Raw genomic sequence first — 27,994 nt, 5'->3', positions numbered from 1 at the left:
AAAAAAAAAAAAAAAAAATCAATACCTAGAATATATAAACAACTCCTAAAAACTCAATTTTTAAAAAAACTCAGTTTCTTAAATGGGCAAAAGATTTGAGCACACATTTCACAAAAGAAGATATATAAATGGCCAATAAGGACATGAAAAACATCATTTTTTATTTGGAAATGCAAGTTAAAACCACCATGAGATACCACTACATACCCACTAAAATGTCTAAAATTAAAAGTCTGACCGTAACAAGTGTTACTACGGATGTGGGCCTACTAGAACTTTAATATCGTTGGAGTATAAAATGGTACAAACATTTTGAAGCTTATGTGGTGGCTATTTACAAACTTAAAGATACACTTATCATTTATTATTTGGGGGAGCCAAAAAAAACCAAAGAAATCTAAGTTTGGCTCTTTCACTTTTTAAAAGATTAAAAATATCTTAGTCAAAAGAATTTCCACATAGCAGATACAATGAAAGTGACATACTGCAATAAAACATAAGGAAATTAAAACAAGAAAATGGAAAAAGTATTTCTGCATGATGTATTCATTTTCTATTGCATAACAAATTACCATAGCATAGCCACTTAAAACAACAAAACATTATCTCGGAGTTTCTGAGTCAAGAATTCAAACAAAGCTTAGTTTGCTAAGTCTCTGCTTAGGGTCTCACAAGGCTGCAATCATGGTGTCATCTGGGTTCCATTCTCACATGGAGGCTTAGCTGGGAAAGAATCTACCTCTAAGCTCAATGAGGTAGTTGGCCAAATTCATTTCTCTATGGCTGTGGGACTGAGGGCCCTCGCTACTTGATGGATATCAACTGGAAGCTACCCTCAGCTCCTAGAAGCTACCGCAGTTCCTTGCCACATAGGCTTTTCTAACATGGCTGCCTACTCCATCGAATCAGTACAGTATCTATGGTAAGTCTGCTAACTAGACAAAGTTGCATATACCATAATATAGTCACAGGAATGATACCCCATTGCTTTTACTATGTCCTATTGGTTAGAAAAACAAGTCACAAGTACTGCCCACAGTCAGGGAGAGCAAGACTACACAAAAGTATGAACACCAAGAGGAGGAAACTATGGGGGTCCCCTTAGAGTATGTTTACCATACATGACTATGAAGAAGATTCACCAACAAATAATCCCAAACTGATTTTTATAGACTAGACTGCATGAGGGCCATTACAGATCAAGGTTTAGTCTGAACATACCACTATGTTTGGTTTTCTTTAAAATATCCCAGCAGTGAAAAGATTAAAGAAGATCTGAAGAAATGTTTTATGGCCCAATTGCTTTAAGAGATGGTGAAATTGCAATATCAGATAGCAATTTCTAAAATAACATTAAAATATTGTATAATATCTTCTGTGACAATAATAATTTATCAAAAGACTCCATTACAAAGTCTGATGTGTGAAATTCATAGTTCGTTTCTAAATCTATGTATTAAGATTTTTTTGACAATTCCAATTTCTACTGCTACAGCAGAACAAATAGCCTCTAAATAGAACTTAACTTTTGTTTAATCTAAGAAACAGAATGACTCAAGAAAGTTTATTAGTTTGGTATTATTGACAAAATAACAATTAAAAAATTTTTAATCTATTTTATTTAACCTAGTATATTCAAAATATCATTTCAATATGTATAATAAATAAATATATAAAATAATTAACAAGGTATTTTACATTCTTTTCACCCCGTTTGAGATAAAATAACAAAACTTATAAGAAAATCTTAATTACAACATAGTGATTTTACTGAAATAAAGCCAGGAGAAGTATGGACATTTTAATAACTTATGAATTGTCTACCCTTAGACCCTTTATTGTCTTTATAATAAGGGCGCTTTATTGCTCGAACAGATGAACATCTAGATGGGTGCAGTATTAATTAAACTGTCATCTTGCCAACTTTCAAACATATAAACACATAATAGAATATACGGATGTCAAATTATAATGTACACCTGATCAAACTAAAGAGCTTCTGCTCAGCAAAAGAAATTGTCAACAAGGTAAAGAGACAACCATCGCAATGGGAAAATATATTTGCAAGCAATGCCTCCAATAAGGGCCTAAAATCCAAATTACACAAAGAACTCATACTACTCAATAACAACAAAAAACAAACGATCCAATCAAAAAATGGGCAGAGGACCTGAACAGACACTTCTCTCTACAGGACATACCAATGGCCAACAAATAATTGAAAAGATGCTCAACATTGCTAGCTATTAGGGAAATGCAAATCAAAACCACAATGAGATACCATCTCACACCTGTTAGAATAGCTATGATCTAGATATGAAATGAAACATTTCATATCTAGATCAAATGTTGGAGGGGATACGGAGAAAAAGGAACCCTCATACACTGCTGATGGGACTGCAAATTGGTACAACCACTATGGAAAACAGTATGGAGGTTCCTCAAAAAACTAAGAATTGATATACCATATGATCCAGCAATCCCTCTACTGGGTATTTACCCCAAAGTCTTGAAAACTCATATCCGAAAAGATATTTGCAAATCGATGTTCATAGCAGCATTACTCACAGTGGCCAGGACATGGAAGCAACCAAAGTATCCTGCGATAGATGATTGGCTAAAGCTGTGGCCCATATATACAATGTAATATTATTCAGCCATGAGAAGAGATGAAATACTGCCATTTGCGACAACATGGAGGAATCGCGAGATAATCATGCTAAGCGAAATAAGCCAGACTGAAAAAGTAGAAAATCACATGATATCACTTATATGTGGGATATAAACCTAAAAGCAACAAATGAACAGGACGAACAGAGACTCAGGGACATGGACAATGGACTAGTGGTTACCAGAGGGTAGGGGGTGGGAGAGGAGGGGAGAGGTAGACAGGGTAAAAAGAGTCAACTTAAGGGGGTTGGGGGAAGATGAAGTGGGTAAAGGGGATCAAATATACAGTAGTTGAAGGAAACTGGATTTTGGCTGGTAATCACACAATAGAATATATGTATGTAGAATTATAATATACACCTGAAAATTATATAATTGTATTAACCAATGTTACTCCAATAAACTTAATAAAAAAAAATTGATAACAGAAAAAACTGATAACTGACAAGTTATAACATCTGTCTGGTTCCCTTATTAATGATGAGGTTTTCATTACTCCTTAAATGTTTCATTTCATATCTAGATGAGAGCCATGATTTTATCTTTTTTAGAAAATTACCCATTAAACAGTGTTAGAAGTCTTCCACCAAAATGCCCAATGGATTCACCTCACGGAGTCACATGAGAGAAGTGCACCTCATATGTGGGCTGCCCAGGAATGTCTTGGCTTCCAGAGGTAAATCTTAAGTGGTGATATAAAGTTGGATTCCAGAGGTGAATCTGAAATTTATTTACTCTCTAATTTTTCTAATTTTAATTTCCTTCTATATAATTGGGTTTTGTTTTAGGTTTGTTTATGGCTGATAAATTACTCCTATTGGTGGCAGCAATGACTGAGATACTGTTTTCATGATCTGAACACTCTCAGGTACATGCCCAAGAGAAATGAAAACATATTTCCATAAAAAGACTTGTACATGAATGGCCATAGCAGCTTTATTCACAATATCCAAAAACAGAAAACAACCCAAATATCCATCAGACAAGTAGTGGTGTATTCACACATGGAAATACTAAGCATTAAAATAAACAAGAGTATTGAAATATGAAAGAAGCCAAATATAAAAGAGTAAGACTGTATGATTTTTCACTTATATGAAATTCTACAGGCAAACATAATCTATAGTGCCATAAAGCAGATCGGTGGTTGCCTGAGGCCAAGAGATGGAAGAAGAATTGACTACAAAACTATTCAAGAAATATTTTAGGGTAATAAAATGATTCTACATATTGTGGTGGTCGTTGAGGACTCAAAAAGCTTATTTCTATGGGTTATAACTATCAATAATAACTACTACAAATGGAAACAATTTTTTATATTTGCTAAAACAAGAGATTAATTTCTCACAGTTCTGGAGGCTGGGGAGTCTAATAAGATCATTATGCTAGCAAATGTGGTTCCTTGTGAGGGCTCACTTTCTGGACTGCAGGCAGCCACCTTCTCATTGTGCCCTCATGGCAAGGAGAATGGCAGGGTGAAGAGAGATTTCTTCCTTTTCTTATAAGGACACTAATCCCATCATGGATACCCCACCCTTATGACCTCATCTAAATCTAATTACCTCCCAAAGGCCCCACTCCAAACACCATTGAAGCGGGGGTAGAGCTCCAACATATAAACTTTGGGAGGACACATTCAGTCCAAAACACTACTTAACAAATAATCCCCAATCTTAGTGTCTCAAAATATATTTAACTTTCTTGGTTCAGTTGGTTGACTGTGATTGACTGGATGGTCTGAGCCATTTTTAAATGTTTATTTATTAATTTACTTGAAGATAATGATAGATGCATTGCATGTTAATATCATCTTACTATTATTATAAAATCAAACCTGACCTTGACAACCTCCTAAGAACTGTCTTCAAGTGTAAATACATTTTGGAAAATGAAGGAAAATAATGAATGAAACTTGAAAAGTGAATTTTGTTTGCCATGGTTAATACTACCATGCCATAAGTCTGAAAAGCTATGAACTGAATCTTGGCAAAATTTGTTCAGTTTTGATAAGCCAGTCTCCTTGGTTTACTGTTTATTGCCTTTGCTTACGACAGTAAAGGTTAATCTTGTTTCCTGTGTAATATGCCCAGATAGCAAATATTTTGTGTCTTACCAGAATAACTTTCTTTGCTTTATGCTGACTTATTTTGTCCTTAATTATTTAAGAAAGCAAACAAAATTTCCTCATAAAAAAAGTTGTGGTTATTCAAAAGTGTGTTACCTTCTATTTACTTTTAAATGTTTTATTGTCACCTTGGTTAAGTAACCAGGTATTGTTTCTCAAGCACCAACATTCCTATTTTAAGAGTTTCCACTGACAACTCTTTGAAGTTTTGCCTTCTCAAAATCGGATCCTAAATATAGAAAATAGTAAAATAAAACTTTCAGGATATTTTTACTACCTAAAACTATCTTTGAGATATCCCAGAGCATCTCTGGAAAAATCACAAGAATGGTTCTTTCACAATTATAGAGAGGTGCTAGAAATAATCAGGTTTGATTATTTTACTATTGGTAGGTTTCATGGAGAAAGCTGTCAAATCAGAAAAGATGTTCAGCCTTCCCTAGTTTAAATTTGTATTTAAATTTGTACAAGCAAAATGCTATTAATATAAATAGTCTAGAATTTACATAATTTATGGAAAGTTCCTAAAGATTTGTCAATACCCTTTGTTGTCCATAATGTGCTTCTGTTTATGAGTCCTGATAATGTTTTGCCAGATTTTAGGAAACAGAAGTTTTGTGTTTTCAGTATTAAGTTCAGTTATTTAAATGCTTACTTGGTAACAACCTTACTACTAAAATTTGAATCTAGTATTTTCTAGGTTAATGGAGTTTTATAAAATACAGATGTCTAGGACTTACTCCACATTCATTGAATCTTTTCACTTTATATCCTTAATGTAATCTTGATATGTTCTTGGTATTTACATTATACTATTAGATTATTATATGTAATATATCAAGATATTTTCCTATGTAAAAATTATGTCCATCCATGTTATATAAACCAGATATAATTTTCACTCTCTTTTTTGAAAAGAACTACTCTTAAAGATATTTGCTAAAAGTTTTTTGAACTGGCTTTATTATTGCTTTGCACGCAACAGAAACAACTTAATCCCCTTGTTAGTTGCATTATTCTGTTATTAATTCTCATCAGAACATTCACATTTAAAAGTTATCTGTAATAACCTGACCACAGCTATTTTAAGCCCCTGTCATTTAAAGAGAGATTTTGTTTTACACTGATACTAGTCTGAAGGCTCTGCCATCAACTAGAAGCCAGAGTCTGTGTTCTCAGCAAAGGATTGTCTCAGAGCCCCATGGAAAAGGACTGTAGCAGGTATTTCAAACTATTGACACATCAAAGAATAGACTCTTGGGCACAGGCTTCTAATGCCATAGCTTAGACAGCTGAACAACTTCCAGACCATTCCAGGAGACTGAGTCAGAATTTCCAGAACTCTTTTTAGTCAAGAAGCAGACTACTTACCTAACATCCAGTGAAATGAAAATTAATTACACAGGACTGAACGAACTAATGAAGGATGATTGTAGTTGTTTGTAATATTGTCTTAAAGTCTATTTTCTGTATATATAAAGAAGCCTGTTCTCTTCTTTCTTAAGCTATCTAAACCTTTAACATTTTAGCAACCTTTGCTGTTATAAATGAAACATTCCTGAGCCATTCCTGTTTCTCACTGACTCTCTCTCTAGTGAGATTTAAGAAAGTCTTACCGAATTACCTTACTGAATCTCCTTAAAATACAATTGTGAAAAATGGCTACGCAACCAAAACTTTGCCTGAAATGTCATATTTGAGAATGACACTTAATCAAGAATAATAAGCCACTTTTAAGGAACTATGGTTGACTTTATGGAGCCAATACTTACCAACCCTCCCAGAAAAACTGACTTTGTATAAGGTCCAGACTTAGAAATGATAAGGAAAGTCAGTTCCTGGCAAGCCTAGCACCCTTAGGACATTTGAGGACCTCAATAAGAGTAGAATTCACCCAAATTTATAAGTACTGCAGATGAAATGTGAAAGTTTATAAAACTTGGCTTTCTAACCTCAAAATACAAATAATAGAGGCTTTTAAAGTTTAATCAGATATTCTTTATAGAATTTCCAGCAAACTTAAGAAAGCCTATATGGCAAATTAACATTATTGCTACCCCTATGTAAATAACCAGGCCAAACTTGAGATCAACCTTGTTTTGTGATCAAGAATAATATCTGAGATCGCTTTAGATCAAAAGGGTGGGGGAGACTGTAAAGAAACTTGGTATAAGCAAAGAAAAAAGAAATAATCTTCTGATGGAAAACTATGTATTGTTGAGAGAATACATTATTTAATTCTAGTCTTTTATTGCCTTTGAGCTATTTTAAACTCTAAGTTATAGATAACTTATAGCAATGCAAAATAGTTCTTGTCTATAGATATGCAAATAAATTCTGCATAGCAGAAGTTCAATTGACTTCTCTTCTGCCCATAGAAAAATCAATTTTTTAACCATTTATGAATTTATTTCAACATTTCTTTACTACACACGAATGTGCTTCTTTCACTTCTCTTAACTAGCAGCAACATCTGCCTGATACCCTCAATTAACTCAATTATTATTGAGTTAAATAAAATATTTAACATGTTTATTTTTTAAATCAATAGCTTTATGCAACTTTTTTTGTAATTTGTTATTCTGAAATTATACTTCTCAAATTGAGAGTATATTTTATTCTACATATACAACATATTTTATTTTACGGTTTGTAAGTTTTATTTAAAACTTTTAAACATTTATAACTCCATTTGTATTCTTGTCCCAGGCCACACAAATGTTAGGAACGAGCCTAAGTTATTGCCTGCTGTGTTAAACTCTATACTAGGCCCTAGAGACAAAGCATTGTACCATACAACATGGTACTGATCTCATGACACTTACCATCTGCTATGGACTGAACTGTGTCCCCGCAAAATTCCTATGTTGAAACCTTGACCCCCAATGTGCCTATATTTGAGAAAAGGGTCTTTAGGAGGTAATTATGGTTAAATGTGGTCACAAGAGTGGGGACCTAATCCAATAGCACTGGTGGCCTTTTAAGAGGAAGAAGATATTCTCTCTCATTTTCTCCCTCTCTTCTCCCCCAACCCCCACACACCCTAAGGAAACGTCATGTGAGCATACAGTGAGAAAGTGAAGAAGGCCCTCTCCAGAAAATGACCATGCTGGCACCTTGATCTTGGACATCAAGCCTCCAAACTGTGAGAAAATAAATTTCTGTTGTTTAAACCACCCAGCCTGTGGTACCCTGTTATGGAAGCCCAAGCCAGACTAAAAAGACTAAACAGACCATCCGATAGGAGAAGACAGACAAATAACTATTTATAATTGTAGTCAGAGCTATGAAGGAAAAGTACAGAATTTCATGAGGATACATTCTGGGAAAGTCAATTTAGTATAGTGACAGCAAGATACAGGCGAGGTCAGAAAAACCTATCATAAGGTAGTGAGATTATAAGCTGAGATTTGACAGATAAGTAGGAGCTAACCAGGTACAGATGGGAGAAAGAACACTCCAGGTACAGGAAACATACTGTGCAAAATATGTAGACAAAGACAGGAACCAGATTGTGCAGATGGTTTTTTGGGCCATGTCAAGATATTCAGGTGTGATCTTGTAATAAAGAATTCACTAAACAAGTTTAAATAAACATCTAATAATCAAATCTGTACTTTAAAAATTACTAGTTAGGAAATTAGTACAGAGGCAAGAGAGCACAATGGCTTGGACTATGTGGACATACCAGTGGTAATAGAAAGAAGTAGAGAGAATTAAGAGAGATTTGAGAGGTAAAACAGAAAGGAATCGTGAGTGTGAGGAACAGACAGGTAACAAGAATAACTGCTTTCTATCTTGAGGAAGTAGTACCATTAATAAGATAGAGAATAAGAAAAGGGTAAGTTTTTGAGAAAGACAATCCTTTCAGTTGAGATGTCTCTGAGATACCCAAGCAGATTATAGTGAATTAGTAGTTGTGAGGTCTAGGCATAAAAATGTGAGGGCGATTAGCATAATAATAGTCATTCTTAACATAATAGTAACAAATCGGCTCTCAAGGATTTTCAATGTTCAGGTCCTGTGTCTACATACTTATGGTTCACTAACAGACCAAATGCATTTTTTTTAACAACAAAGTGGTTTCTGCTGGGAAATTAGTGATGACAATTGCTCCATCCTTGCCAACGTCTACCAATTCCTGCCTTCCCACTGGAGAACCTATGTGAGGTCATTTCCTATACAAGCCCAATTTAAAAAGACTATTAATTATAACACAAAGCTATCATTCTGCTCTTCACAGTCCTTAAATTTCTTGATTTTCAAAGTCTATGGAGAAACCAAAGCCTTGTGTCAGGCATCACTGATACCACACAAAGGGTTTACTATGTGTAGCAGGTGGTATCTCTTTTTAGCACATTCCCCAGAAGCATTTATCCAAGCAAATACCATCAAATTCCATCAGAGTGGGAAAGTACATGATACTGTTTCATATGTCAGTTTCAAGGGACCAAGTTTGACACATCACATCCTTGAGCCCCAGGAACTCCTCCCTGCCCACTGCCTATCATTGCAGACATCTGGCATTTATTTTCATCTATTATCTGATGTCCAAGTCCACTTCCTAAATTAGTAAGTCTACAGTGCAGAAGGATAACTACCCTAAGGACTCTAAGAATAAAGGCCACCAATAGCAACATGCACAAGAGCACGCACGCACACACACATCCCATTGACAGTGCTACAGCTACCTCTTCACTCCTACAGTCTCTTCTTTACCTCCACTAAATGCTCACAACCTCAAAGAAATAAAGCAAAGACATTTCAAGAAATATGAGGACAATTACCTGAAGTTATAATGAGTATTAGAAAAGCTTAGCTTTCTGGGTAACTAGATATAAACACTATTTACATTGAGCTTCTAAGTGTAGGGCCTAGGTACTAGTGCTGAAATTCACAAACAACAACAACAAAAAAAATCCTATTTGAAAAGAATTCCAAGAGGAGGTCCCCTGCACAGAGCTGTACAAGGGAAGCCATTCAGAGCTATTTTAATTGAGAGAAAGCAAAATACAATACTTTTATGCCTTTAGTAAAGAAATACAAATAGATTTAGAACTTCATTTTCCTTAAATTCTTTTTCCACCAATATTATATTATGTACATTTTCAACAAGGTTATCAGCCTCCTCTAGAGCTGATGTTCTAGACTAGATTTTTTAATGCATTAAATAATATCCAGATGGGTTTACATATGAAATAACTTTCTAAAAATGAAAATGATTTAATTTCAGGAAGCTACATCTAAAATAAATGGTATGAGCCAGGCTAAAGAACTTTCATAACCAACTTGTCCCAACAAAGTCCTTATCATCGCAGGCCTGGATGTTCTCTTTTGCCATATTGGAATTTAGTTGCTCTCTTCCCTAATGTAACCAAAGCCAACCATGAATATTCTGTGGTTTTTCTAAGGCACGCTATTGTTCATTTAACCTGGTTTAGGATTTTACTAACTTGTTTTTCTTAAGAACTTACAGCTTCAAACAGATAATTATGGCCTAATAATAAAAACAATAATTAACAACTACCATTGTCAAAAGTAACAGGCTCTGAGCTAAATTCTATAACAATAACAAATTGCTAGTTTATTGCAGGCACTATGCCTTATACTTTACATGCATAATTTTTTACAGATAAATTTGAGGCAACTAAAGCTACTGTTGGACAAACTGCAAGTACTCCTGTCTAAGGCCAGTACTTCCACATGTACTTTGATGTCCTCCATTTTTGCCTATTCAAGAACATTCCAACAATTGTTCCCTCCTCTCCTATATCAGCTTTTCCTTCTCTACTGGATAATATCACTGACATACAAACATAAATGTAATATCTCCCATTTATATTTTAAAGAGGGGAGAAAACTCAACTCTATAACCTTTTCCAGCTATCACCTGATTTCTATGATTCTTTCAGCAAAACTCTTCAAAAGAACAGTATATACTAATTAACTCCTCCCCCAAAATATCAGAAAAGGAACAAGAATTAAATGAAACACTACATGCCCTTCATTTAGATTTAACAACTGTTAACAGTTTGCTACATTTGCTTTTTTCTCTCCCTTCTCTCTCATTCTGTCTCTCTCACCACACACACACACACACACACACACACACACACACACACACACACACTTTGTGTTAATTAGCTGAAAGTCAGTTGTAATCATCATAACACCTCCCTCAAACACTTCCACAATTAACATCCTTGGTCTAAGAACAAGGGAAAACTACCACACCATCGTCACATTAAGGATGTTTAACACCAACACAATAATATTATCTAGTAAAAGTTCACATTCCAATTTCCTCAATTATCCCAATAATGTCCTTCAACTATTTTTTAAAATTCGAGACCCAACCAATAATCAAACATGACATTTATTCATTAGGTTTCTTTTGTCTCCAATAATTTAGGACACATCCTTAGTCTTTTTTTTTTTTTTTTTGATCTTTCACAACTTCGACATTTTTTAAAGAGTCAAGGCCAGTAGTTCTATATATTAGCCCCTCAAATGGGACTTTTCTGATTATTTCTACATATACTCAACTGAGGTTAAACATTTTTAATGGAAATTATTACATAGGTAATACTGTTTCCCATTCTCTTGAACTCCTTCAAATCAATCTTTGGCCCCACCTCTCATTAATATGGCTCGCCAAAGTCACCAATAAGGACTTCCCTATTACTAAACCCTAAGGTCAATTCTTAGTTGTTCACCTTACATAACCTGTCAGGAGAATTTGGCATACTTTCTTCTTATGGCTTTGGAAACACCACTCTCTTCTGGTTTTCTTCCAACTTCACTGGCTGCTCCTTGTCTTTACTGATGAATTCTCCTTACTCCTAAATAGTAAATACTAAAGTGCTCTCAGGGTTTAGTCCTTAGATCTCTTTTCTTTTCTCTCTAGACTCACTCACTCACCAGGTCAGTGCTTCTCAAACTAGTTATGGTGAAGGACCAGGTGAAATTTTTAATGCATCACAAACCATTGCAAAATACAATAAATATGAACTAACAGAAAAATGATCAAATGCTTGAAGGTTACAACGACGTCAAATTGCTTACTCTAGATTTCTATAATTAACTAATGCAAACCGGTAACAGTTTGTTACCTTAACCAGTAAGTTGACCACACTTGAGTCACACTTCAGTAGTTTATCTCATCCAGTCTCATAGCTTTAACTATCATCTATATACTGTTAATCCTCAAATGCATACCTCTATTAAATAAGATTCCACCCTTGATCCCCAGATTCACATATACAATTGCCTTATCAACACTCCTTTTGGATGTTAAACACCAATGTCCTGATTCCTCCAACAAACTCCACTCCTGCCCCAAGAACAAAACTAACAATAACAAACTTTGCTCTACTCACAATATTCCCCATCTTGCTCAGTAAATAGCAACCATATACATCTAATTACTCAGCTCTAAAACCCTGCAGTCACCCTCAATTTCTCTTGCTCTCATATACCCAAACTATCAACAAATGTCAGCTTCCATTCCACAATATCCAGCTACTTCTCATCACCTCACCTGCTACAACCCTGTCTGAATTACCATGGCCTTGACTGAATTTTGTAAGTTTCTTCACTTACTTCTCTTTTACTCCTGCTCTCCCTACAGTCTGAGCAGCCAGTGATCTTGCTGAAACCTAAGACAACTATTTAAAAGGAAAAGAACAGTTCTTTCAACAAATGGTGCTGGGACAATAGTTATCCACATTCAAAAGAATGAAATCAGAACCTTACTTTATGTCATACCTAAAAATTAATTAATAATCAATAAAAGACTTAAAATAAGAGCTAAAACCCTGAAACCCTTAAAAGGAAACACTCGTTCTGTTTTCTTAGATTCAGTATTGTCTGTTTGGTATCCATTAATCACAGGGTCAAACTAACAGCGAAAGTCGTTTATATCTCCCCTGCAATCCAGCTTTTGCAGGTGTGCAAAAATCCTATTACAAACCTTTCAACTAATCCCGAGTCTATAATCCAACCACCTCCTTTATCAAACTCTCACACATCAAACCAATATTTCCCCTGCCCTATATCACTCAAGGCCAAGTACCAGACAACTAAAAATCACGGTATAGCCTAGAGCCCACTGACATTACTGAAAGTAGCAAATCTTACACTGTTTACCCTGCCCTGCCCTGCCCTGCCCTGCCCTGCCCTGTCTTTCCTGCAGAAATCCCAATAAAGGCTTCGGCTTAGGCTTTCCCCTTTTCTGCCTCCTGACCAAACCTTTGTGTACTTTCTCCATGCATGCCCCCTCCTCTTGTGGAAACTGCAAGTAATAAATTCTTCTTTTAATAGCATTGATCTCTCTGTGTCATCACTCAGTTACCTTTATAAATTAATGCCCAGGAACAAATCAAACCTTGAAAGAGGGAATGGTTTCTTTGATATGCTATCAAAAGCACAATCAGAGAAAAAGAAGATAAACTGGACTTCAACAAAATTACAAACTTTTGTTCATAAAAGATCACTATCAAGAAAGTGAAACAACCCACAGAATAGGAAAAAATATTTACAAATCATGAATCTGATAAGGGTCTAGAATACAGAATATATAAAGTACCCTTACAATTCAGCAATAAAAAGACAAATAACTCAAATAAAAAATGGGCAAAGGACTTGAATAGTAATCTCTCCAAAAAAAGATATGCAAATAGCCAGTAAGTATATGAAAAAATTCTCGATATCCTTAGTCATTAGGGAAATGTAAATAAAAACCTCAAGGGGAAACAAATTCATCAACCTTGTAGGATACAAAACTAACACAAAAAAATCATTTGCTAACAATAAACAATTAAAAAAAAAGAAACAATTTCATTTATAATAGCATAGTGAAGAGAAAACTATTTAGAAATAAATTCAGCTAAGGAAAAGATCTGCACATTGAAAACTATGAAATATATCTGAAAGAAATTAAAAATATTTAAATAAATTCTTTTAAAAATCCCGCGTTCACAGATAGGAAGATTTAATATTGTTAAGATGACATAGTACCCAAATTGATCTACAATCCAATACAACCCCTATCAAAATCCCAACCACGTTTTTTGCGGAAATAAACTCATTCCATCATTCATATGGAATCACAAGGGATCCTGAACAACTAAAACAATCTCAAAGAACAATGCTGGTACTTTGACTCCACACTTCCTGATTTCAAAACTTACTACAATTATACAGTGATCAAAACTGTGGTATAAGGACAAACATACAGACCAATGGAACAGAATAAAGAACCCAAAAATAAATCTTCAAATATATGGTCAAATATTTTTGACAAGGGTGCCAAGAACATTCAATGGGGTATGGACAGTCTTTCTAACAAATGGTCCTGAGAAAACTAGATACTTGTATGCAAAAGAATGAAGTCAGACACTTACTTTACACCATAAACAAAAATTAACTCAAAATGGATTAAGCACAACTAAATGTAAGAGCTAAAACTATTAAACTCTTAGAAGAAAACATAAAAAGTCTTTATGATGCAGGATTTGGCAATGATTTCTAGGGTATGACACCAAAAGCACAGGAAACAATAAAAAATAAATTAGACATTATCAAAATTAAAAACTTTTGTGCATCAAGGACACTATGAAAAGAGTTAAAACACAACCTCCAAAATGGGAGAGAATATATGCAAGTCATATATCTGATAAGAGCTTAACATTTGGAATATATAAAGAATTCCAACGACTAAATAAAAATAAACAAAGGACTTGATTTCTCCAAAAGTTCATAAATGACCAATAAGCACATGATAACATGCTCGACATCACTAGTAATTAGGAAAATACAAATTAAAAACAAAATGAGATACAACTTCACTCCTATTAAGATAGCTATTATTTAAAAAATGGAAACTAGAAAGTGTTGGCTAGGACGTGGAGAAATTAGAACCCTGATGAGAATATAAAATTGTGCAGCTGCTATGTAAAGTAGTATGGTGGTTCCTCAGAAAGTTAAACATAGAATTCCCATACAATCCAACAATTCCACTTCTAGGTATTTACCCAAAACAACTGAAAGCAGGGACTCAAACAGACACTTGTACACCCATGTCCATAGAAGTATTCTTCACAATAGCTAAAAGGTGGAAGCAACCTAAATGTCCATCAACAGAAAATGGATAAACAAAATGTACATATATAAAACAATATTATTTACCCTTGAAAAGGAATGAAGTACTGACTCATGCTAAAAGATGAATCTTGACGAAATTACACTAAGTAAAAGAAGACAGATACAAGTGGCCACATATTTTATAATTCCATTTACATATGATGTCCAAAATAGGCCAATCTATTAAAACAGAGAGTAGATTAGTGGTTATACCAGAGGCTAGAAGAGTGTGGAATGGGTGGGGAATGACTGCTAGTGAGAGGGGGTTTCTTTAGGGTGATGAAATGTTCTGAATTAAGACAGTGGTAATGGTTGTAAAACCTTGTAAATACACTAAAAACCACTGAACGGTATACTTTTAAATGGTGATTATATGGCATGTAAATTTATCTCAATAAAGCCCTTCCCCCTCCAAAAAAAGAAACCCTATGATGGATAACATAATTTTTCTGCTTCATGTATATATATATATATATCTCAACATCACTCATTCTCTGCTCAAATGTCACCTTAATGAGAAAATTCCTGGACAACACAATTTAATTTTCAATGCTTGCCCCACAAAAATACATATCCTCCTATCTTTTATCTGGCTTTATTTTTCTTCATATTACACAATATCATAAAGACAAACATATTATGTTTTTGTTTGTCTGTCTCTCTTGAATGGAAACTCCATGAGAGCAAGAACTTTGCTTAAACACTACTGTATCTCCGGTATCTAGGATAGTGCCCGCACATAATTTAAGAATTGAATAAATATATTATGATGGATGCATGGATAGATGGATTAATTTGAACAAATACATGGAGGCAAAAAGACAAACAGAAATATAGTAACTTGTGTACCAAAAAAACACCTAGTAAATAATGGTGCCAAGACCCAAACCCAACTCTATCTGGCTCTTAAGCACAACCTCCACATTTTTATGCTATACTTCCATTTACCAATTTGAGCCATTGGAGGAATTACTTTTGGGTGAAAGAGTGTGTATTTTGTATAATGCTAAGATATCACATACATCTAGAAATCTATTACTGAGTTCTGTCCATTTTATTTTATTTTTTTTTAGGCAAGGCAACCCTTGGTTGACCTCACAGATTGCAAGGACCTTGTCAGCTTACAATCCCTTATTATTATTATTTTTCCTTAAATTTTTTACATCTACCGCACCTGGTCTTCCTAGGTGGTCTCCCATCCAAGTACTAACCAGGCCCGATTCTGTTTAGCTTCCGAGATCAGATGGGATTGTGCTTGTTCAGAGTGGCCTGGCCGTAGACAAGTTCTGTCCATTTTAATGCAATCACCACATTACATGGAAAAGCATAACAATTGAGAGCCTACAAAATTACTGAACTTCATTTATTTTATATTATTCAGGTATTTTCAAAATTATGCTAATTAAATGAACCTGACTCTTTCTCAAAAGACAAGGACACCAAACTAGCTGCAAACACTAAATTTCTCTGTGCCCACAAAGTATATTAGAGAGAATGTGCCAACAGAAATGGGCCTTTATACCTGGAATGGGCATACAGCAGGATCTGTTCCTGCAAGAGCCATCTGGGACAGAAGCAAACAGGGATATTACTAACATCCCTCTCCTTCCGACAATGATTCAAATTACAATTATAATAACTTTTAAAACTTTTTAGACTAGGCTACAAGGACAAGAAACAACAGGGCAAATGGTAAGTCACTTGTTAGCATTGGTTTCTCCAAAATATCACAAACTTTTAAGCGTTAATTAAACATATTCCAACATCTTATGCTTTGTGGTTCTTATCTTCCCGGCTTCTTTACTGCAAATGCTAAGCCGTCCTTTGCCTTCTATCGCACACTCCCTACAAAGACTTGCCCAGGTCTACGCAGATTAGTACCACGGAACTTTGATTATTTGAAATGACTAAGCATAAAGATCAGATAAGCCAACTCCCTCATTTTACAATGATGCAATTCAGGTCCAGAAACAGTAGTTCCTGCTGAAACCACACATGGCTTGTTAGTGGCAAAACGTAGATTAGTATCTATATTTCCTGGCTTCCTTCCAGAAGAAAACTTTTCTATTCCTCCAATATTAAAGATTAAAAGAAGTATTGTTTGCACTGAAGAACTTCTGGCTTACTTAACTACAAGTCCTGAATATAGAGGAATGTGTCTAATTGAATCTTATAACTTCAGAACTTAGAGCCCAACACATACAGTAGGTATTAATATGTATTTATTGACTGATTAATTGCTTAAATGTGAATTACTTTATTTAAAAGTACTTATTTATTTCTGAACCTTATTAAATCTTTTAAGGCAGTTAGAGTAGGCCTAACTTTAGATACCACTGAAAAGAAATTCCTCTACTTTAAAACTAAAATGATCCAATAATTCCTCCAGTTTCAAATAAAAGTCATTTTGACAAGATATTCTTCCTTCTCCTCCTCAGCAAACTCCATTCATTGGAGGCACACTTCCCTGAAAGAAGCTACCTGTCTCAGGCCTTAATTCATTTCACCTAATTTTAAGCAAACGCAAATCTCAGAGAACTTCCAAATAGAACAAAAACAAAAACAAAAGCCAGAAATAGTAGGAAGTGACCAAATATTTGCTGAACATGATGCTGAAAAGCCACTCCCTCTCAGTTATGTATACCTACCTACTCGGTGTATCACTCCATTAAAAGTCCTGGTAGTGCCCTTGCTCAGTTTTTAGAGACTCGGGACACTTGCAAACCTAGACCTGAGATCCACTATTAGAACTAGATTTAAAGAAGGAAATGTGGCTCTTAAATAATAAAATTTATCCAAATTTAACCCAATATGTTTACAAGAATTCTAAAACTAACACACCTTAGAATAAAATTCTAAGAAGTGAAGCAACATCACGTATATTAAGTGATCCTTCTAATAGCTCTAAGAAAAAGAAAAACAGGTATCATGACCTTCATTTTACAGATAAGGCAACTGAGATTTAAGGAGATGAAGTGATTTGTCTATGTTTACAAAGCTAATTAAGTGACATAGCCAAGACTGAACCCTAGGAGTTTTCTGACTCATAACTCCTATCTCTCTATATCAAATCACAATGAGCTTTCATACACCAGACAAAGGGCTTTACAAAATTCTGACAGGACAACTTAACCACAAGAACGTTTTTACAAAACAAAAACCTAAAGTGGCAGTAATAGAATTATCATATGGTTCGTACATTTAAAAAAATGCATATGATATATAAAGCATACTTAATACATACAAACATGGCTGTGTCCTCAATTACATCTCATATGTTTCTATAAAAAAAGTTTCGAAGCCATTGTTTTATCACAGCCCTAGTCCATCCCAAACTTAGCTGCTGCCCTTGCCCCAACTTGTCAGAGAAGTCGACCTCTCCCTTACTTAGTACCACGTTATGGGACAGATGTAGATGTCAATAGTTTCAAATTTAACATTCTCAAAAACTTGAGTTTACTAAAACTGAGTAAATCACAAAATAAGACTGTGATAGGTATTTAAGTGGCAGCTTTTCCCAAACACTAGGCAAAACTGAGACAAAGAAAAGGATTGGGGATGGGGAAGAGGGGGAGAGGGGAAAATGACCTAGCAAGAGAAGTTGACTAGCCTGTCCACTTCCCGGCCACGGTTGGAATTCACAGGAAAAGTACTCATAAATGGGATTCCTGGGAACAGTCCCCAGGAGATCATAATCATAAATCATGTGGTAATTATCATCTACTTACAAGCTGCCTCTTCTTGGAAGGCTCAACTCCTTCTGAAAAAAAAAACATAAACACATGTTAGGCAGAAAAAAAGGCCCATCTGAGTCCTACAGGTCTACACTAAATGTCCTAGGAGATTTATACTATTATCTTAATAATGGCAAAGACTAAATATTTCTAAATGATAACCCTTTCCTTTGTCTCTCAAATTTTAGTGAAATAAAGGACAGTCAGGTTAAGTATCACCTCTATTCTTCCTTCCCAAAAGGAATGTCTTGCAACACTTTATCCACTAGATGGAACCATCTCACCAATGTAGATTCCAGGCACTTCTTGGACCAGCTGATGAATTGTAAAGGATTCATATCATTAGCACCAGGGATATAAAAGAAATACAATGAGATCTTTTTTTAAAATACAAAATATTTTAGACACATAAATATGTATAGAAAACAATATAACAAAGAGATGACTATATGTACCAGTGGTATGAGAAAGGACTCTTATAATAACAGTTGGGGTCCCTGTGACTTGCTTTTCAAATCTATCAAATCCCACCTCCCACTAATCCCCACTTAACAATTATTCTTAATTTTCTGTTTATCTTTTCCATATGTATATTATGTTTTATTGCATATTCAATAATTAGTAGTATTATTTTTAAATTATATATCATGGTTTCAAATTGTATATATTCATCTGCTGACGTCAATCAACATAATTGGGAGATTCACTCATGTGGATGTACAGTTGGCCATTGAGCAATGCAGGGGTTAAGGAGCATCGACCCTCCCAGGAAGTCGAAAATCCATGTATAACTTCTGATTCTCCCAAAACTTTATAGTTGTCCCTTGGTATGCACAGGGCATTAGTTCTAGGATTCTCTATAGATAACAAAATCCAAGGATGCTCAAGGCCCTCAAATAAAATGGCATATAACAATGCATACAGTTGGCCTTCCATATCCATACATTCCCAACTGTGAATGAAAAATACTGTTTTCTGTCTGTAGTTGGGTGAGTATACAGAAGCAAAACTCAGGGATACAGAGGGTTGACTGTATATTGAAAAACATCCATGTATAAGTGGACCCTTGCAATTCAAATCCATGTTGTTCGAGGATCAACTGTATTTCACTTTAGTTATTAATCTACAGTACAGTACAGTACAGTAGTCCAGTCTATAAATTTTTAAAAATATTTATGCACTCTCCAGTAAATGAAAACTTAATTTCCTTTCCACATTCTTCTTTTCCATCGAAACGTGCTCCTATAAACATACTTATACTTATTGTCTCATGCACATGTATAAGAAGCTTCTTAGGCATGTACTCTTTGATGTGGAACTGAGTCATTAAGTATCAGATGTTGCTCCCCAAAACAACTAAACCAATTTATCCTCCCCTCTAACACTTAAGAGTTCTTATCAGATCTGTCTCCCAAACTCCTGATACTTGTAACCAACAGCCTACTCAATATCTCAAATCCAACATGCCCAAAACTGAACTCATTCTTTCCATTAAAAATGACTCCATCAAAGCCTTTACATATCTCAGATAATGGTAATTCTATTCTTCTGGTTGTTCAGAACAAAATCCTGGACGTCTGGACTCCACTGTTTTTCAAATACCCCACACCCCATCCATCAGAATTTTTAAGGGCTCTAACTTTAAAATACATCCAGAATACAACCATTATTGCACTATCTCCACAGACATATGCTTACAATACCTTAAACAAAAGCCTTAGATTTAGCCATGTTTTAAAAATTGGAATTGGGGGGAGGGGGTATTAATGTAATAGCATATACGTATCACATATTCTATAACATCCTCAACAAAAACTAGGGCAGCAACAAAATGCATTAAGATTTCTGTAGCAAAATGTATGATTGCCATAGTAGATGTGATTAAAAAAAACCTAGAGTCTCAGTTCAATTTTGTCACCAAAAAAGTTCAAGTTAGGTAAAGTTTTGCTGCTAAAAAAGTTATGAAACACCCTCTAGGTATTTGATATTGCAATCTAAGCCACCATGGTCCCTCCCTGGCATCTCAACCATCTCCTAACTGTTATCCCATTCCTGCTTCTACCCTTCTCCCTCTATAGAGTTTATTATCTGTATAACAGAGTGATCCTTTTAAAGGTCAGTTAGATCACAATACTCCTGCTGAAAACCCTCAAATGGCTCCTCATTTCACTCAACAGAAAAAGTATTAATCCATATAAAGACCTAGTAGGGTAAACCATCACTTTGATGCAGCCAGACTGGACACTATTGTTTGCAAACACATAAGGTATTCTTTAGTCTTCAGGCCTTATCCTAATCTTTGCACTCTTCCTATAATGTTCTTCTTCCCCAAATATCTCCTTGGCTAACTCCTTAACAGCCTTCAAAATTCTTGGCTCAATTTTCACTTGAGTTCTTAATGAAGCCTACTACCTGAGAGCCATTTGTAATATTCTAATTTACTTTCCACCTCATCACTTTTTTACTCTGCTCATTTTCTTTTTTACTTATTACCAATACCCTTTTATCGCTTCTAATATAATATGTAAATTTATTATTTGTTATGTTTATTATTTTCTGCCTTCCCCCACGAGAATCTAAGCTTCCTGAGGGTAAAAATCTTAGTTTGTTTTACTTACTAATGCATCTCAACTTAAAACAATGATTGGCATGTAGTAAATGCTCAAAAAATATTTGTTCAACAAACTGTTTCACATATTCTCCAATACTTGGTATTGTTAAACTTTTAAATTTTTGCCAATCTAATGGCTCTGATCATATCACAGTATACTTTTAATTGTCATTTCCCATAATTACTAATGAAATTAAGCAGTGTTTCATGTTTACTGGCCATGAGGGTTTCCTCAACTGCGAACTGCTTATTTATATCCCTGACCCATTTTTCTATTAGAGTGTCTGCCTTTTTACTTACTGAGTTATAGATGTCTACTTGATAATTATATAACTGGTTAATAATTATTTGTAGGTTATATTTATTGAAAATGTTCTCTCAGACTTATCTTTTTACTTTTTTTAAATGGAATTACAAAAGAACTTAATTTTTATATAGTCAAATTTATCAATCTTTCCTTTATATTCTGACCTATTTTTATACATAAGAAATACATCCCTGACACAAAAAAAACATAGATATATTTTCTTACATTTTCTACTAAAAGAATTTTAGGTTTACTTTTCATACTAAGTTTGTTAATGTACTTGGAATTTATTTTTGAATATATATAGAGTTAGGAACCCATTACATTTTTTTCCTCTATGGATGATCAATTATCCCAGTCCATTTATTAAATGATATGCAACATCAGTTCTGTCATATATTAAATTTCCATATGTGCAGGCAGGGGTGTCTTTCTTGACTCTCTTTTCTGTGGCACTGTACTGTCAATCCCTGTGCCTCACATTGTTTAACTAATAAAGCTTGACAATAAATCTTGATATTTGTAAGGCAAATTCACCCACATTGTTATTATTCTGAAAAATTATGGGAGATATTCTTGGGGCTATGCTCTTCCATATAAATTTTAGAATCAACTTAAATAAAAAGTTTGACATTGTACTCAATCTAGAGTTGACATGAGGATAACAGACATAGTTACAGTACAGACAAGGGCTATATAAGAAACATGGTACATCTCTCCATTTATTTAGGTCTTTCTTATATGTCTTAATAAATTTTGTTACTTTTTCATATAAAGATTATACAAATCATGTGTTAGATTTATTCCTAGACAGCTTATATTTTCTTGTTGCTATTACAATGTATTTCTTAAAGTCATATTTACCAAGAATTGTATTTCATTACACCAGTAACATCATTTTCCTTCCAATATATTATGAAATTTTTTCAAACACAGAAAAGTTTAAAGACTTGTACAGCAAACATCCATATACCCACAACCTAGATTGTATAGCTGTGAACATTTTACAATATTTGCTTTATGACATACTTAACCATCTATCCATCCATGTTTTTTAAATATATCTTAAAGTAGACTGCAGACATCAGTACACATGTCAATATGTATATCATTAACCAGAAGTCAGTATTTGTTTACAATTATTTCTTTTTTTTGGTGAATTTACAAATACAACTATAAATATAGTTAGGTGTGCCAACTGATAAGTTTGATAAATGTGCACACTCAGGTAATCCAAATTCCTATTAAAATACAGAATATGTCCATCAATCCAGAAAGTTCCATTGTGTCCTTTCTAGGTAAATCCCCAACAAACCACTATTCCCTCACCCCAAGCAAATACCATTCTCATTTTTTCACCATAAATTAATTGTGCCTCAGAACTTTGTATGAATGGAACTTTTTATATAAGTATGAACCTTTTATATAAGCCTTCTTTCACTCAGCATAATGTTTTAGAAATTTTTCCGTGTTGTTGTATATAATGGTAGCAATATGCGATCATATGAATATACCAAAGTTTATTTATCTTTTCTCCTACTAATGAACATTTGGGTTATTTCAAGTTTTTAAGTATTAACATTCCTGTAATAATCCTTTAATAGACCTGTGTTTCTTTTGTCTTAGATAAATATCTAAGAGTGGAATTGCTTGGTTATGGGATGGGTATATGTTTAGTTTTGTAAGAAACTACCAGATCTTTTTCTAAAGTAATTATACCATGGTACATTCCCATTAACCATGTGTGATAGTTTCAATTGCTCCACATTCCAGCTAATAAAATGCTACACTCACTAATAATGTAAGAATTGCCCTAATTCATGCCAAAAATTCCAACTGTTCTATATTCACACCAATATATGACATTAGTATTTTAAACTTTAGCCAGTCTAGTGAGTGTGTAGTGGTATCTCATTTTGGTTTAATTTGTAATATTCTGATGACTGATGATGTTGACTATCTTTTCATGTGTTTACCAGCCATGTACATATTCTTTAATGAAGTATTTAAAAATATTTTGTCTTTTTATAACTAGGCTATTTATCTTTTCATTATTGAGTTGGGAAAGTTTGTCATATATTCTAGATAGAAGTCCTTTGACGGATACGTTTGATGAATATTTTCTCCAACTCAGTGGCTTGCCAGATAGAGTTATAAGTGGTGTCTTTTGATGAGTAAAAGTTTTCAATTTTGATAAAGGTCAATTTGTCAATATGTTTAATGGTGAACACTTTCAGTATTTTTAGCTAAGAAACCTCTACCCATGCCAAGGACACAAAAATATTTTCCTATATTTTATTTCTAGATGCTTTACCATTTTAGCCTTTATGTTCAGGTCTATAATCCATAAGAAATAATTTTGGGGTCATATGAAAGATAGAGTTATGGTTCATTTCTTTCACATGGATATATCCTCTTACTCCAGCATCATTTATTGAAAATAGTATCTTTTCCTCAACAGATTGCTTTGTTGAGAATCAAATTATAATAGAATGGGCTCTTTCTGGGCTCTCTACTTCACTCTATTGATCTGTTTTTCTACCCTAAGGCAGCACCATACTTTCTTAATTCTGTAGCTTAATATTAGATATTGAAGTAAGATCATGTAGCCTTTTAACTTTCTTCTTCTTTTTGAAGATTGTTTTAGATATTATAAATTCTTTGCATTTCCATAAAATTTTAGAATTAGATTATTATTAACTTCTACCAAAAAAGCCTGCAAGGATTAGAGACCAATTTGGAAAGAAATGATATCTTAATATTTAGTTTTCCAATCTATGAACATCGTGTTGCTCCATTTACTTAGCTCTTCTTTAATTACTCTAAGCAATATTTTACAGATTTCAGAAAAAAGGTCGTACACTTATTTTATTAATCTTATCTCTAAGTAGATATTTTTGAAGTTATCATAAATAAAAATTTTTATGTCATTTTCCAATTGATTGTCCTTAAAGTTCTGCCTAGGAACCCTCCTCTCCAAATACATTTTTCAGATAACTCCCAAATTTCTATGCCCATCCCAGATTTCTCTCCTGAGCTCTACAGTTACATATACAACTACTTTGTCCTTAACATGTCTAAAAACTCAATATATCTTCTACTCATTCATATTCCTCCTTTGTTTTCCATTTCAGTGATGGTACTGCCAAATCTAGAGTTATTCTTGATTCTTCATTATCACCCTACAGAACCAATTATTCATCAAGCCCTGCCAATTTTACCTGGAAAATATCTATCTTCAGTCTGTCAATTTCGCTTTATCTCCACTGCCATGTCACCTAAGTCTAAGCCAATATCATCCTACAATATCTTCCTAATTGGTCCCCCTTTAATTTAGCTTTGTTCTCCTTAATTCTTAATGTTGAATTAATGTAAATATCATGTAATTAATATCTGCTTTCTAGGTGACACTATATGAATTTAATAAAACAAATACTGTGTAGTCTAAAATATCTTTAAACAATACAAAACTAACTGGGTCATTCTTCTTCTTAAAAATTAATGAGGAGGATTTCAAAAACATGGTAGAGTGATAGATGTTCCCAGATCTCTCCCCTTGAAACAACAATAAGCTGGACATCTAAAACTCAACAAAAAACACCCAAACTGCACACCAGCATGTCTGAGCGTGGGATCTGCACATAAGAGCTACCACAGGTCAGAACCCCGGGTGTCAAGCAGTGGACTGGGAAAAATAAAGAAGCTGCCTCTTGCAGCCTCCAGAGCTCCCTGCATGAGGAGAGGTAGGGGAGAAGGAACGGCAATTCCCTGAAAAACTCTGCCTGAAAAGCTGTGAGCTCCCTGTGGCAGGCAGCAGGGCCTAGTCATCAGGGAAGAAAGCAGAGAAGCCGACAGCAGAGAAACAACAGTTGATTTTAACCAGCCATGGTTGTAAAACCGAGGCTGACCTGCAACCCCCCACTCCCCAACATTCCCCCTTACCCTCTGAGACCAATCACCGTGGAGCCCCAGGGGCTCTGAGCAAATACTACCAAAACTGTTGCTAGCACTGACAGGGACTGACACTGAGAGTAGCGAGTGTGCTTAAATATCTATAAGAAAATAAAAAGGCATTTTTAAGGCTTTATATAAAGCAGGGATCCAAGAGGCTTAGATACCACCTACTGGTAATCAAAAGAAAAGCGCCTGCTTTGCAGCAGGCTAAAGAAAACTTTTATATAATAAATCTTCTTTCTGGAAAAAAAGCAGAATACATTTCCATTAATGCCCAGGTGGAGAAATAGTCCATGAAACACCATGAACAACCAAAGTGACAAGACAGCTCAGAAAGAAAGAGAAAAATCTCCAGAAAATAAGCTTACAGACATAGAAACAAGCAACTTAAATAACAGAGAATTCAGGATGATACTTCTGAAAAAACTCAGTGAGATCCGAAACGAGTCATATCAACTATTTCAGGAAATGAAAAAACACCTAGATGAGCAGAGCAAGGAGACTGAAACCCTCGAAAAGAACCAAATAAAACTTCTGGAGTTGAAGAACACACTGCGAGAGGTGAAAAAATGAAATAGCAAACTTGAGAAATAGAGTCAATCAAATGGAGGAAAGGATCAGTGATAGCAAAGACAGAAATCTAGAAATAAATCAAAAAGAAGAGAGAAAATGAAGAATGAAAAATAATGAAAGAGAAATTCAAGAACTAGCTGATACCATCAGAAGAGGAAGTATAAGAATAATGGGTATTATCGAAGGCAAGAAAAAGGAGCAGGGACTAAGAAGTATTTTCAGACAAATAGTATACGAAAATTTCCCAAATCTAAGGAATGAGCTGGAGCTTGGAACTCAAGAAGTCAACAGAACACTCAATTATCTTAGCCCAAAAAGGCCTTCACAAGACACAATGTATTAAAATTATCAAAAATCAACGACAAAGACAGAATTCTTAGGGCAGCCAGAGAGAAGAAAATGGTAACTTATAAAGGTAAACCCATTAGGTTATCCTTGGACTTATCAGTGCAAACCTTACAAGCCAAAAAGGAATGGAATCGAATATTTAAACTATTAAGTGAAAGGAACTACCAGCCTACAATAATATATCCAAATAAGCTCTCCTTTAGATATGAAAGAGAAATAAAGACCTTTCCAGACATACAAAAATTGAAGGAATTCTCCACTACAAGGTCTGTACTACAGGAAATACTGAAAGGGGTCAGCTCACCTAAAACAAAATGACAAAAAAAAATAATAATAATAATAAAAAACACGTCATTAAGGGTAAAGTGACTATCAGGCAAATAGAAGCAGAGGAGTGCAACCCTTACTAAGAACATGGCATTATAAGCTTAAATAATAAGAAGAGAATTGCTATAGCAAGATAGTAATGAACATTCAGCATACATAGGAACAAATTGAGATAACAATGACTAAAAAGGGGGAATTCAAAGATCCAAGTTTGCAAAAGGGAATGGAGATAAGTCACATGCAGAAGAAAATAGACGATTATATATACATATCCATCCTTTATATATTCATAATGGTAACCACACAGAGAAGATTCAGAACTGAAGTACATTACATAAAACAAGAAGAACCAGAGAGAAAACCCACAAAAGCCAACCAAAATAAAGAAAACAGAAAAACAAGGACAAGGAAGAAATGGAAACACTGAACTACCAGAAAGCAAAAGATAAAATGGCTATGAGAAGATCTCATATTTCGATAATCGCCCTAAACGTAAATGGACTGAACCCACCAATAAAAAGGCACAGAGTTGCAGATTGGATCAAAAAACAAAACCCAACCATATGCTGCCTCCAGGAGACACATCTCAGTTCCAAAGACAAATATAGACTCAAAGTGAAAGGGTGGAAAATGATATTTCAAGCAAATAGCATTCAGAGAAAAGCAGGAGTAGCGATACTAATAGCAGATGAAATAGACTTCAAAAAAAAAAAAAAAGGTAAAGAAAATACTTAGGGACAATTCACAATGATAACGGGAATCATGCACCAAGAAGACATAACACTTATTAGTATCTATGCTCTCAATCAGGGAGCTCTGAAATATGGAAAGCAATTACTAACAGAACTAAAGGGAGAAACAGATCAAAACACTATCGTAGTAGGGGACGTAAATGCCCCATGTTGGTTATGGTCAGATCATCCAAACAGAAAATCAATATGGAAATAACATCCTTAAATGACACAGTAGACCGAATGGACATAATTGACATTTGCAGAGCCTTCCATCCCAAAACACTGCTTAGACATTCTTCTCTAGTGCACATGGAACATTCTCAAGAATCAACCACATACTGGGACACAGAGATAGCCTCAACAAATATAAGAGGGTTGAAATCATACCAACCATATTCTCTGATCATAATGCTTTGAAACTAGAGATCAACCTTAGAAGGAAATCAAGAAGAACCACAAACACATGGA

General features: G+C 34.5%; 1 protein-coding gene and 1 pseudogene across 4 annotated transcripts in view; both read right to left on the bottom strand.

Moving 5' to 3' along the window:
* The window catches only part of MAST2 (microtubule associated serine/threonine kinase 2), a 177,926-nt gene that overhangs the window by 79,420 nt on the left and 70,512 nt on the right, over positions 1 to 27,994 (bottom strand). For all 4 annotated transcript variants that reach the window (XM_023534963.1, XM_023534961.1, XM_011367608.2 and 1 more), the window contains exon 4: positions 18,667 to 18,698. In XM_023534963.1, coding sequence (XP_023390731.1) covers positions 18,667 to 18,698 — 32 coding nt within the window. The remainder of the gene's footprint in view (positions 1 to 18,666; positions 18,699 to 27,994) is intronic.
* On the bottom strand, positions 16,101 to 16,219 carry LOC111744475 (annotated as a pseudogene).

Source organism: Pteropus vampyrus, unplaced genomic scaffold (assembly GCF_000151845.1).
Source record: "Pteropus vampyrus isolate Shadow unplaced genomic scaffold, Pvam_2.0 Scaffold135, whole genome shotgun sequence".
NCBI lineage: Eukaryota > Metazoa > Chordata > Mammalia > Chiroptera > Pteropodidae > Pteropus > Pteropus vampyrus.
Note: the sequence above shows the minus strand (reverse complement) of the source record. Positions and strands in the feature narration are given on the sequence as shown.